Genomic DNA, 14,851 nt, shown 5'->3' on the forward strand with positions numbered 1-14,851 from the left:
TTTCGACATTAGCTTTCTCTTTCTTTATGTAAATAAATATGTATATTTTTCCCCTGAACGATTTTGAAGTATTTATCCTCTATTTGAGAAATTTAGAATTTATACAATCCTGTTTTCCAATATATTATAGATATTCCAATCTCAGTGATTATTCTAATAGTCTTTTATAGCTGTTTGATTTTATTCTCAGTCCAGCATCTATAATGATTACATGTTGCATTTATTTGTTGTATTTCAAACGGCTTTTCTTGTTCTTTTTTAAATTGTGTTGTAGTCCATTGAATGGATTTATCATATTTTATTCAACCAGTCTTCTATGCATGGACATTTTGTTTCCAACATTTTGCCATTACAAATAATGTCTCAAAGAATACTTCTGTATATGTTGTTTTATATTTGTGGACATGTATCTTCAGAATAAATCCCTAGAAGTAGAATTGGACTACTAGATCATCAGTTACTGTATCTTTATCTTACAGATTTCTCTTTGTTACCTTTTTTTACTTCCTCATCCCTTTAGCACTAAACATACATGCATTTCTTTTATACTCCAGATATTTGGAAGTAATGTAAGATTTTGGTATCTTTTGACTTTGCATATTGAGTATTTTGCTAAAAAGTCTTAGAAAAAAATAGATGCTGTTTACAATAACTAATACAAGTATTAGAAACCTCAGGAATTTGAGCCTAATTATAAAAGATAACATATCAATGAAAAGTATGCATTTTAAAATAAATACACTGTGATTAATTTATAGCAAAGAAATTAAAGTTTTATGAGACTAATGAATTAGAATTTTTAATACTGTTTATTTCTGAATAAGTTGTTTGTTTAGTTAGTTTTGGCTGCGTTGGGTCTTCATTGCTGTGCAAGGGCTTTCTCTAGTTTCAGCGAGTGAGGGCTACTCTTCGTTGCAGTGCGTGGACTTCTCATTGCGGTGGCTTCTCTTGTTGTGGAGCATGGGCTGAAGGCTCGCAGGCTTCAGTAGTTGTAGAGCGCGGGCTTAGTAGTTGTGGCTCGCGTGCTGTAGAACACAGGCTTAGTAGTTGTGGCGCTTGGGCTTCGTTGCTCCACAGCATGTGGGATCTTCCCAGACCAGGGCTTGAACCCGTGTCCCCTGTATTGGCAGGTGGATTCTTAACCACTGAGCCACTGGAGAAGTCCAATAACTTGTTTTTAAAACAACTTATTAGACATGAACGTAAGTTAAGCATATATATATGTGTATATATACACACACACATATATATATATGAAGTACAATATTAATGACAACCACAGCTAATATACATCATCTACTTTGTGCCTGGTACCATAATGCATATACATTAACTTAAATTACTTAATTTAATCCCCAGCAGCTTTATAAGGTGTATTTATAATTTTTTTCCTCATTTACATATGAGGACAATGAGGCCTAGAAATGTTAAGTGACATGGTCTTACTTACGCAGCTAATTAGTGGCAGAGGCAAGATTTGAACCCACACAGTATTCAATATAGATTCTGGGCTTTTAATGACAATGCTTCACTACTTCTATTGGACTCAGTATTATTTTTCTGTATCAAGCCAGTATTGACCTAAGGTCTGTATGACTTTGAGTTCTTAACCACTGTGTTCTCTTTCTTTCCCTGAAGGAAGTATAATAAGATTTTATGTGGTTGTTATATCAAATTTGTTATCATAAGTGGTGATACAGGATTGAAATTCCATTCCTAACAGCCACAGCTGCTAACAAAGCAACCCTTTTATGCCACCATCCTTGGCAGAATACTGAACTATGTGTACCATTTTTCTGACCCATTAAAATTATTTATGTTTCTCTTTTTCAGTGGATGATTCAGCAGCCACACAAAGCAGCAACATTCTTTGGATGCATCGGGATAGATAAATTTGGGGAGATCCTGAAGAAAAAAGCTGCCGAAGCCCATGTGGATGCTCATTATTATGAACAGAATGAGCAGCCAACAGGAACTTGTGCTGCGTGCATCACTGGTGGCAACAGGTCAGTGTTCTTTCAAGGGAAGCACTGTACTAATTGACTGTTTAACCACTGGTAAAATCTGAATTCAAATTTGAGTTTGGAATTTAGACCTCATGTTTGTAATTTATTTTAATGTTTAATAAACTCTTCTTCCTAGTATCACTTTTCCTTAAAAAGTTTTTTTTTACCTTTCTTGAACCTGTTGTTATCTTCATGAAGCGGAATGAAATGAAAATTTTGAGATTATCTAGTCCAGCCTCTACTTTTTATAATTAGGGTCAGAAAAGGAGCGCATTTTATTCAGTGTTTTGTAGCTAGGTTCTTGCCAAACTGGCATTAGGAAGAATGTTCTTTTCAACATATCCTGAGATTGGAATATTAAAATACATATATATATTTTAAATATATAAAATATTACATTATATCCAGCCTCATATAAATTAGGTCATCTAAAGCATTTCTGGCAAAGTCATCTGCCCATACTAAACAACTTCCGTCATGGGTAATGCACCACTCAAAAAACAATCTATTAGATTTCTATACAACTTCGCTTATCAGAAAGTTTTTCTTTGTGTGAACTTGAACTCTGTCTCTCAGAACCTTCCATGCATTGCTTTTTTTGGTGCCTTTTGCAGCTACGTGGAGGTATATCTTCAGTACATTCATGCTTTGCTAACATCATTATTAGCATACTGCTTATCAGCATGGGCTTTTTTCTCCTTTGGAAAGGAAAAAAAATAGTTTTCCTAGTTATTATATTGTTAGAATCACCAAAGATGGTCTCTTTTAAAATGGTGACTCACTAGATACTTTACATCCCTTATAGCTAAAAATATTGTCTGTCCTCCATTTCCTATCTCCCTTTCTTCCCCTTCTTTCTTATTTGCCTCTTTGTCTTTCCTTATTTCCTCCCTTATCTCTCCTCCCCTTGCTCCATTCCTCCTTTTTACCTCATATGTTTTTGCTCACTCTTTGACCTCTCAAATGTATGTTAAAGACCTGACACTATTCTGGGCAGTAGTCATTAAATAACTAAAATATAACTTTCAAAAACAATTAGGGTACCAAAGCCATTTTCAAACTTTCCTGTAACTTTATTTTTTGGGTGTAGGAGAAATTTATGATTTTAAGGTTTTAATAAATTAAACCGTCGGTTCGAACATTGAGATATACTTATTTAGACCTTTCCCCTTTTCAGTTTTTCTAAAAACCAACTTTAATAGGCAGGTGCAGAGTTTTCGCATTAGTGAGAAATGTGTCAACTTTTGCCTCTGATACCACTCCGGCTATGTTAAAATTGCAAAATTGTTTTTGTATGTTAAGTTGTTATTTTAAAGAACAGGTATGATAATATTAGGTCTTCCATCAACAGCTTAATTTATGTACTCATATAATGGTTATGGTGATCAGTATTAATTAGGTGCTATTGGAAGTCAGAAACTGAGGGAAACCCTCGCTGTCTAATTCATTATGCAAATTGTGGAACCTAATAGATTTGGATAGATTGTTTTAAATAGAGCTAGGAACTCTAACTTCCAGTGTCCCAAACTCAGGTTAAGGGAATATTCTTCTTAATCCAGGTTCTTATTCTCCACAAACTCTGAACCAGATAGATACACTTGGATAGTAAGAATACCTGTATTTTCTTTTGGAGGAACTATTTAGTTTCCTATCAAGAGAGTAGTATTTTTTTTATCAAAATAGAGTTTAGTAGCTCATACCAGAAGTATTTGCTTTTATTTAGTAACCATTTTTTGGTCAACATTTTGCAAGAGTCATGATTACTAAAATATTTTTTATAAATTAATTATCCTTAAATTTGTAATATAGTTATTTTGCATATACATGTATTGATGAATATCACTCTTATTTTCATTAATTTAGTTAAGCATAAACAGAATGTATCCTTCAGTTAGTCTGATGGCATATGAGTGAGTACAAATATGTTTTGGAAGAGAATTGATTTATTTTTTTCAAAAGAGAATCTAACCATATTACCAAAATCTTAAGTGATGAGATGATGTATTTGTGGGATGTTTTTAACCACAACTGTTAACTAAAAAAAATTTGAAAAATTGGCAAGTTTTTTTTTTTTAATTTGTGGGTCAGAAGGAGGGGGAAAAGTGTTTTTATTTCTTTGTAACATAAATAATTATTGTATTAAGTTTAATTGTTGGACAATAATAAAAAGCTCTGTGTGGCACTTGGAACAAGATTTTAAATGTAGTATTCTGCTTAGATTTTCAGCTACAAAACTGGAACAGTGCAGGCAGTTTTCAACTATGAAAACTAATATTAATTTATTCTAGCCCATAAAATGTAATGGTTTTATGTAATGTAATGTATTAATAAAATTAATCCCTCATAGTAAATATGGTCTACATTTATATGTATTTTGTAAAATTAATCCCACACCTCGCTTTTAAAGCATTAGATTAAATATCAGTGGATAGTATGTTGATATTTGAAAACTGAAGTTTTTAGTTGCATATATATATTTTTGTGGGTAACTACATAGTAGCTATTTCTTAAGTGCATTTTGAACTATTAAAAATGTAGAAAGTAGATAATTTTATTATTTTAGTATCAAAAGGAAGCTTAAATGCCAGTTTCTCAAAATAACAGATGATATTTAGAGCAAGAATTAATGTCCTTGTTTATCTCAAAGGCAACAGAGAAATCTTGAAAAGTTTTCAGAACAAAAGTAACTTTATGGGCTTCCCTGGTGGCGCAGTGGTTGAGAGTCCACCTGCCAAGTCAGGGGACACGGGTTCGTGCCGCGGAGCGGCTGGGCCCCTGAGCCATGGCTGCTCAGCCTGCGCGTCCGGAGCCTGTGCTCCACAACAGGAGAGGCCCGCGTACCGCAAAAAAAAAAAAAAAAAAAAGTAACTTTATTTACATTTATTAAAATCAGTATACGGCAGTTTGAAGAATTAAGAATAAAATTAAAACAAATTTTACAAAATTGTTTTTAGTTAACTGTATAGTTATATGACAAGTTTGACTATATGTAAAACTTACTTACTTTTCGTTATTGTTGTTTTAGATCCCTTGTAGCTAATCTTGCTGCTGCCAATTGTTATAAAAAGGAAAAACATCTTGATATGGAGAAAAACTGGATATTGGTAGACAAAGCAAGAGTTTATTATATAGCAGTAAGTATTTGCCTAATTCAAATTTCTGGTACATATTTACACTGTAAATTATAGTTGTTAGCTGAGGTACATTTAAAAATAATTGTCTCTGATTATCCTGTAAATTGTTTACCCATCTCAAAGCATATGCTAGGTTCACTATTACAAATACAGAACAGAAATATGATCTTTCTGTGGTAGCGTGATTTGTATTATTTATCTTCAGATATACCTCTTTATAGATACATTATACATAGATGTTTTTAAACCAAGTATCAAATTCTGTATTAAATCTTAAGGTCTTTGAAGTAATTCTGGAAATTTATATTTTGTATTTTTAGGCTACTTGTTGTGAATGATGCATGCATTGTGTGTGGAAATATTATTAGCAATATAAATATTCACTGCAAACAGTTTGAGCTTATTTGATGAAAAAACTTAATTACTATTTATTCCATAGTAATTACCATGACATCTTTTAAGTTAATATTTTAGAAACATTGATCATGACAAATCTTTTAAATATCAGAATATGGGCAGCATGTAATTTGAATTATTAAGCCTTCTGGCATAAAAAATAATTGGTTAAGACTTCATTTCTAAAATAAGACTGTACTAAAAATTCTCCTGAATTAATCACCCTATGAATACCTTGTTTTTATTTAATATGAGTTAAATGTGGCTCATCACAAATACTAAGTAGATACCTATGAAAAATTAAAAGTACTTCATTTGCATATATGGTTTTGATATAACAGCTGCTGCCATTTGCTACCTGAGCTGTGAAACAGCTGGTAAGATGCATAAAAAATTGATTATCCAGTAGGAACATGTTTATTGAAAATATAATTATTTCTTTCAGTCTATTGTTAATGTCTCCTACAGCATGTTTACGTGCACTGCTGTAGGCTTTACAAGGTTATTGATTCCTCTGTATAGCAAATCCTACCCCTTTATAACTGTCAAGTAAATGCTTACATTGAGAGGATTATATAGAGGAAAGTCATGTTACCAACTATTCAGGTACAGTTTTGTATAAAGTGTAGAGTGATCAGTTTTGTTCAAATTAATAAAATTGAACCACTTTTGAGACTTGTATATTCAGCCAGAAACAAGTATCAAAGTGTATTCCAGTTGATATATCTGATTGTAGCTGTTAGCTCTTAGTTTCTGTTTCAGCTGTTTCATAAAAGAATGCTCTTTCACATTGCCAGGTAAATCTATAGTTTGTTCAGAGTTTGGCTATTTTTAAATAGTTCTGAAAATAGTGGACTCACATTGGATACCTGGGATGCTGTAGATGCTGTATATTCTTGGTGAACATTCAACAAATATTTATTCTGCTAACAACTAAGAACATACTTCTTATTCATCAAAATCTGTGAAATTTCTTCTGAAATTAAAATTATTTCCACAGACTTTTCAGCATTTCTTTTAAATCTTTAATTCCCTTTCAGCTCAGAGCATGCAGTCTAGTCTTAATAAGAAAACTGCAAATTTAGATAGAGTAGATATGTATGTCTTTACTTATTTCAAGAAATCAGGTTGGCTTCTCTACACTTTCAGGTTCTGTAGTGTCAGCACTCGTCTTACATCATCATCATAAACTTCAGAGGTTCAACAACTTGAAATTGTGGGAGCTCTTTATACAAAAGGTTCTTGATCTGAAGAAGCAGCTCAATATATCTAACACATTTCCATAAGTAAGATGTCTATCTGCATTACATAAAATAAACTAGATCTACATACTCAACTCTTCTTCTCACTGTTCCATGAATTAATAATGGTCACAAGCGTTAAGAAAATTCAAAACCTTCCTCATTTTCTCTGTCACATAATGCATTGAATCTGCAATTCACAGCAAAATCTTTCCTAATAAAAAGTCGAAATGGAATATGCCTATACCAGTATTCTCTTTCGGTTTAAATGAAGTGTTGACATCTTTTTTACCTTCATAGCAGGTGTCCCACTTACAGCATATAAACTCAGTTTTTCCATGTTTAAACTGAATTCTTTGTTAGTAGGTTTTTAGGGATTACTGGTTATGCCAATAGCTAATTACATGTTGAAAACTTAAATCTTAGTTGCTTTTTACCTTTATAATCAGATTGGCATATGTCTGTTTATTCTTTTATATGAAATATTTCTTACACTAGCCCTCTAGGACTATGATATTTAGGAAAGGTTTATGAAAAAGATGAGGAAATTGGAGCCATTAAATTTCTAGACCATATATTTTCTTTTTTAAGCAATATTAATGTGCTGTGAAAAGTGAGAAAATTAGCACTCTAATTTCATCCTGCCTCTTGATATTTGTAGTTATTTTATTTTTATATTTTCAGTGTGTAAACATTTGGGCCTTTTTTTTTACTCCTGCTCTGTCTGCTTTACATACTTGTGTTGCTGTCTGCCATTTCTAAAGTTATGGGATATAGTTGTAACACCTGTTTCAATGCCCTTGTCTGCAAATTCTATCATATGTTTTTTTTTCTGGTTCTTGCCATGACATTGGGTTGTTTCCTCATGCACATATGGTAAAGACTTGGAAAAGCCCTGCAGATCCTGAGTTCTCATTTTGTACCTCTTTCTTCAAATGGCTCTCTCCTTTCCAGTATGCTGCCCTTGCACGTGCTAGCTACCTTGGCTTTCCTGAATGGAGACTACTGGACTCTGTTTAGGTTCTCTCTGCCCTGATGACTACAATCTGGAAATTCTCTCTAGGAATTAAGTTTGAATAATTGTAGGGATCACCTTATCTTGTCCCTTATTTGATTACTGTCCAATTTCTCAAAATTGATATTTCCTATATTTTGTCCAATTTTATAGTTGTGTAAGTTGTTTAAATCCATTCCTCATTCTTTTCATCTTGGTTGGAATTAGAAATTTCCTGTTCGGTTTTGTTTTTCCTTTTTTTTTAGATGACTATTTCTGCCAGATTGCCTGACTTTTTCTTTGAATTTGAACAGTCTTAAGGTTGATTCAACCTAAGAAACTCCCTAAATTACTGTTCTAGATTCTATAAAATTATCTAGCTGTCACTTTATCATTTAAAAATAAATTTAAAAGCTCTTAGCTAGTAGATAACTTTTCATCCATGTATAGTAATTTTTCTAATATTATCAGTTAGTCCTTAATAGTGTTTTGGACTACATTGTGAGTACAGTGGGATTTTGCACAGAAATTTATGCATTATTTCTAAAGAGTTTTTAATGAGAAAAAGGTTCCAAGTTTTAAATACATGGTAAAACACTAATCAGCTTGCAAGTTTGGGCTTATATAGGGAGAAATTTTAACTTTAGAGATCAAACAGGTATTTAAGAAATAGGTTAACAAAAGCTTCCAGTGCCATGTGACTTACTTTGCATAAACTGTCACCCAATGTGTGTTCTTTTTTACTAATTCAAAATTAAGCACTATAATGGAAGAATAGTGAATCATAGTTTGTCAATAATTGTTTGAGAATATGGGACCAGTAGTTTGAATTTTCCTTTGACTCCTATGCATATTTCCTTCTTTCTGTGATTCTTCCAGTTCCAGTGGCTTATTACAGATCTTCTTTTACCGTGTCTGTCTTTAATTTATAACTCCATCTGACTGCTTTTATCTCTTTTCAGTCTACAGTCTTACCATTTTGGTTAATACAGTTTTTGTGAGGGTAAAGTTTTAAATGTTACTAATAGTTGCTTCTGGAATAACGGGAGGTATGATCATGGATAATTGGAGGAAACATGGTTTGGAGAACTGTACAACCTTGGAGGAAAGGAATAGAGTTCCCATATTTGGTAAGAAATAGGAGTTTTTGCATGTAAAGGACAAGCAGTAATCAATAACAACTATTTAGGTCTTACATCTCTCACTTTGTTTGTCCTGGTTGGGTTTTCTACTAAAATTCTTAATGACTACATGAGTAATAATTTATCTTAGTAGAACTGTTACTTAGACTCACAATTAAATATCTTTGTCAGTAATGTGAAAGCAATAACTAAATTCATTAAAATGAGGTGATAAATTATAAGAAATCTAGTCTATGAGATCATTTGGAATTTTACGTATTAGAAGTTTTTCAGTGAACGTTGAATAACAAATTAGAATGAATGTATAATGAAATAATATAATTGCTGTTTTTTTAGGATTTGATTTTCTTTCGATAGCATTTACTAAAAAATATTCTACAGTATAACATGATTAGGAATTTTAAAAGACATTTGATTATGTTCAAAATTGTATCATCTAGTATTCTAACGTCATGAAAAAATTTGAGAAAGGTTCTAATGAAAGGGAATGAATTTGTCTCGTAATGGTGACCTAATAGAAACTAGAGTAATGTACAAGGAAATGAAAGATACCTATTAATTTAATATATATGTATGAGATTTGTACTACTCCCCCCCCAAAAAAAATCTGGATAGGTGAAAATAGAAAAGTTTTGCTCACTTATGGACAGTTACTTAAACTCGTTGCCATAAAACCTTATTACACCATAGAAAAAGCCTTTGTAATATCATCTTGTGAACGCTGTACTATTATAATGAATGTACTTTGGCAAAATAAGTAAACAAATGGATTTTTTTTAAGTTTAAGCTATTTAATTGTGAATGATAATGACTTCATAGGTCACAGTTCTTTATAAAGCATTTAGCTATGAATGAATTCAAGGCATTTTTGGAATTTATTAATCTTCATAATAGTCTTCTGAGATTATTAGTTAAGGAGTTGGATGGTTGAACTACCTCTGACTTTTCATTTTATCAGTGTTCTAAATGCAGTTTTTGAACGCTTATGTATTGGAACTCCCATTGTATTGGTCAAATCAGAGATCATCATTTGGCTTTATTTCTGCATTTTTTTACTTCAGGTTTTTGACTATACTATTCTGGATTGCTTCACTGACTTCATTAGGGAATAATTGTGAATTTTTAAGCCTTTTTAAAAATTTTTAAAAATATCCTTATAGGTGACATTAACTATTACATTTATAAATTCAAAAAATAAAATAAGAAAAATGTGGTTTTTTCCCTTCTATCTGGAGCATTACATGTTTGTATATAATTCCTGACATTTAGTATAGTAGTACACCCAACCCCCGCCCCTCTTTCCAACACTTATCCGCCGTTCTACTTTTTGTGCTTTCAGTTACCCATGATCAACTTCAACCTGAAAATAGTAAATGGAAAATTCCAGCAATAAACATTTTATAAGTTTAAATTGTGCACCATTCTGAGTAGGCTGATGAAATCTTGTGCCATCCTGCTCTGTCCTTTGTCCAGCGTACCCACACTGTACACTACCTACCCTTTAGTCACTTAGTAGCTGTCTCAGTTATCAGATCAGTTGTTGCAGTATCACAGTGCTTGTGTTCAAACAACCCTTATCTTACTTCATAATGGCCGCAAAGTGCAAGAATAGTGCTGATGAAGAAAACGTAGTATATAAAGGGTTCAGTACTGTTGGCAGTTGCAGGTGTACACTGGCGTTCTTGGAACGTATTCCCCACAGATAAGGGGGGGGTTGTATATATATGAATCTTTGTCTTGCAGGAATTTAGAGTTTTATGTACCAATTTGATACCCCTTCAAGTAAAGCCCAAAACTATGTGGTAAAAATGTCTATCTTTAGCTTGGATATAATATAGAGAGAAAGAAAAAGACTGTTAGTTGTATTGCTTCTTAATCATTAGTATTAGAGTTTAATTTTTAACTTAAAAAAATTTTTCCTTATGTTATTGATGTCCAGTGAGTTACACAAATGATTACTGTTCTTCTTCCTTATTAGAGACAATCTTTGATTCATACTAGAAAATTTTTCAAACAAGAATGTGATTTTTAGAAATTCTATTTGTACTTATTTTCAGTTTGTCTAGAATTTTTTTCTGGCAAGTTAAACTCTAACAGTATCATTTTTTAGACTAATACTTTGAATTTTTATAGATAAATATTTTCCCCAAGTAGAGCAGTTTACTCCTATATTCCTATAATTTTTCTTAAGTCTTACTTTTAGCAGTTGTCAAAAATAAAACTCTACTAGGAGGAGGGAATCTGAAATATTAAAGTAAGGTTATTTTCAGCTAAACAGATAATCTGTTTACTTATAGTAGAAAAGTAAGATAGTGTTGATTAAAGAAGTTTTGGGCTCTAAAGATAAAGATTGGAAGTTTTTGTGTTTTGGATTTGTGGCATTATAATGAAGTCTTGGAATTTTATGTGAGGTTGGAAACCACACTACGTGCTAATTGCCTTAGAAGGTAAGAAAATAAACGTATGTATAGCAATTAGTTATTAAGGCAGTAGGTTCTTATATAGAGCCTCAAATGAATTAACAAGCCATCTACTGAAATATTTACACTTCAGTTTACTTTATTTATATATTTCAGACCACTCAGCAATTGCTTGAGAAAATGTTTACTAAATCTCTTTAATAAACATCTTTGAGAGGGAAAATTTATAGACATTGTGATGACAGTATACATTTTTATGTGCTAGTTGTCACATCTTTGAAATTGTATATAAATTGGACATAGTCTAGTATCTGTAGAAGTATATCTGTTTTCTAACATATTTTACTGTTATACAATCTTTATAGCTTAATATGATTTAACCCATATGTTCTGTTGTCTCTATTCTTCTAAATAAATTAAATTGGATTTAATCTCTTTATAGCAGCTTTATTGAGATATTTATATACTGTAAAGTTCACTGGTTTAAAGTATACAATTCAATGATCGTTAGTATATTCATGGAGTTCTGCAACCATCACTGTAATATAATTTTAGAACTTTAACATCACCACAAAAAGAAACTTTGTACCAATTAGCAGTTATTCTCCATGGTCCCTGCATTCAGTCTTGCATCCACATCTCATAATGGTTTCAGTGATATTCAGGTATTATGGCTATAAATTATATAATTGTTCCTAATTAGACAAATAATGAATTTATGTCTTTGTTCTTTGACATATGTAGTGGAAGTCATAATAAGTCTTTTTGGTTTTCTTCCTATTACCTCTTTCTCTTTTGCAGGTACTCTAAAGAGTGTCTTCTGAGCTTTTGTTCTCATTTATTTGTTCTAGATACAGTGTTACCATGTTTTGGGGTCAGTTCTTTAAAATGTCACTTAATTTTTTTTTTCCTGATTTGGCTGAATGACATGTTGTAGATGAAGATTTTAAAATTATATTTGGTAAAGTGGGATGAAAAATGAGAAAACAGTTTTCTTCCTTTCCAGTACTTAGGCATATTAAATCCATATTTGCTGTTATCCAGCTTCAGACCAATACAGGTTTCTCAGCTATATAACAGGGCTCATTTGACTCTAACCTCTTGTGTCTGTCATGTGTTTTCTCTCTACCACTTGGACATATTCATGTTAACTTTTTCACTGACATTGTCCTGATACAAGTAGAAACATTAGCAAATCCTAAATAGTTGAAGATATTCTGAAAGATAGATTGCTGCTTTTCCAAATTGCATTCCTCTTGTACTCACAGATTGCTGACACAAGTTTTTCTTTAAATTTTGATAAACCCTTGAACGCTTTTCCCTGTAACTCTCTCCCATCTTTCCCTTTAATACCCTTAGCCCAAACATAAATTTTGTGTAACCTCCCACCCCTGTTTAACTCTGCTGTCCTGACTAGTCATTTTGTGTATTCATTTTTCAAAGTATTATTTCTTTCTTCATTCTATAAACAATTTAAGACCAACTTTACTATTGTTAAGTTTAAGGGACATGACATAAACTGTCACAATCAAATATAAAATGTATAGTAACCCACCAAAAATATTTTGGTTCAGTCTTTTCAGAAAGATGCACATATACAAAATAAAAGAGCACCATATATTCTGTTACTCATCCTACAAAAATAATTATTTTTACAGATATGTAGCTCCTTTAAGGTTAACATTTGACAGCTATAATAAACTAAATTGAATCTTAAAAATATTATTTTGCTTAAGAATGTTGACTAGCGTTTCTGAGGTAGATTGATGTGCTTAGTGTAGTAGATTTTAATCTTTTCTGAGTTTTGAACCATTCCAGAAAAATTTATTTACTTATAAAATTTTTATATAATTTTTGGTAGTGCATAGATTCAAAAAGCCTTTCTGCTAATTAATGGAGCCCAGTTCAAGAACCTCTGTTATAGTAAATAGTGAATTAAATGATACATAATCCAGTTATAGTTCCATATTAGAAAATGTCCATTCTGGATTTCTAAAACTTTTCTAGTTGTGACTCTATACTTGTTTCCTTATATCATTCAAGAATTGTTTTTTGTAAAAATATGTTAAAGTGGAGAATCAGACTTAGTGGTGAAATGATGTATTTAGTGCCAGTGATAGAAGAGCAGAATTCTATAAAATTTTTCAAGTATCTTTGAATCATTTGCTCTCTTTTAAAAATATCTGTATGTTTTCATTACCTGAATATAACCAAAGACCTAATAATGCTAGTGCTTCTTTGTAAATATTCCCTAAAGTCATTTTTATTTCAGTCTGTCAAGGTGGTCATTGTGATGTTTTCAGGTAGACTGTAGCATTTTTACTTCCTCAGATGAGCCAAATTGGGACTATACTTTGTGGAAAGTTTTTTTAATATAGTATGTAGACATTGGTAAGAATCGGAATGTCCACTGACTTATTAGTTTCACAGATGCTTCCATAATACTTAGTGTACCCTTGGGTATGTTAAATTATCATATCCTGACAGCAATCCTGAAACATGCCAATCTTACAAAGCCATATTTCTGAGAACCAAAGCAAGCTTTCAGCGAACCATCTCTGACATGCCATGTTAATTTCCGTAACTATCATTACTGGAAGTGGTAATATTTCTAAGGCATGGAGAATCTTGATAAATCTACCAAGTAAAAAAATATGACAAAATATCTACCTTATCACTGGGTTTCCAATTATGAGGTTTGGTTTCTTTCAATCCCAGTTGAATCATTTCAGAAATAATGATAAGCATCTTTTTTCTCTTGTCTTGAGTTATAAAATAGTTATTTAGGTGTACAATATATCAAAACACAATAACTTAATCTATTTTCATTGTGTCTAGTGTTCATATTGTGAATGAAAACCTCATTCTGTCATCTCATAGTATATTTACATATACACATGATTTTTGCCTTAAGTAGAAAAGAAACAGCTGACAGATACCTAGGTTAATTTCCTTTTTAAAATTGCAGCAAACTGTTCTGTGATTCTTTTGTGTGTTTGGGGCTATTTTGTGGAGAAGGAATTTGTCAAGCAACATTTGAGGGACATTGGCCTTTTGTACCCTTTCCTAAATAAACTTAAACAGAAACCTGTCAACTCAAGAATAAAATATTTCTTTGTAAATTCTCACCTGCAAATTATTGATAATGGAAGGAGCACCTTTTTAATCCTTATATCCCCCTACTCCTCAACAGCTTTCAGATTGTAGATAAACTTCCCAGCTCAGTAATTAACTGAGCTCAGTCATCGCACCCCATATCATGTGATTTTTTTTTTTTTTTCAGTAGAATACATTATTAGAGCACTTACACAGCCAGTCTAGCTGCAGCAGCCCAGGCGGCAACAGCAGTGCCATTTTTCACAAAGGAAATGTTGAACAGGAGCCAAATGTTTGGTGGCAGTCTGTTGCTAGGAAATCAAGGTCCTGAGGCGATTAATGACAAAGCAAGCAATAACAAGAAGGCAGAATTACAGATTTAAAAGAGAAAAAAGTGGTTGGTGTTATAATTACCCAAAGAA

At 32.0% G+C, this 14,851-nt stretch overlaps 1 protein-coding gene across 8 annotated transcripts in view; it reads left to right on the plus strand.

Moving 5' to 3' along the window:
* ADK (adenosine kinase) overlaps positions 1-14,851 on the plus strand; it is a 488,464-nt gene that overhangs the window by 255,707 nt on the left and 217,906 nt on the right. For all 8 annotated transcript variants that reach the window (XM_029245237.1, XM_029245240.1, XM_029245239.1 and 5 more), the window contains 2 exons: positions 1,834-2,006; positions 5,032-5,140. In XM_029245237.1, the coding sequence (XP_029101070.1) occupies positions 1,834-2,006; positions 5,032-5,140 (282 nt within the window). The remainder of the gene's footprint in view (positions 1-1,833; positions 2,007-5,031; positions 5,141-14,851) is intronic.

Source organism: Monodon monoceros, unplaced genomic scaffold (genome assembly GCF_005190385.1).
Source record: "Monodon monoceros isolate NGI ecotype Baffin Bay Population unplaced genomic scaffold, NGI_Narwhal_1 Super_Scaffold_4, whole genome shotgun sequence".
Classification (NCBI taxonomy): Eukaryota; Metazoa; Chordata; class Mammalia; order Artiodactyla; family Monodontidae; genus Monodon; species Monodon monoceros.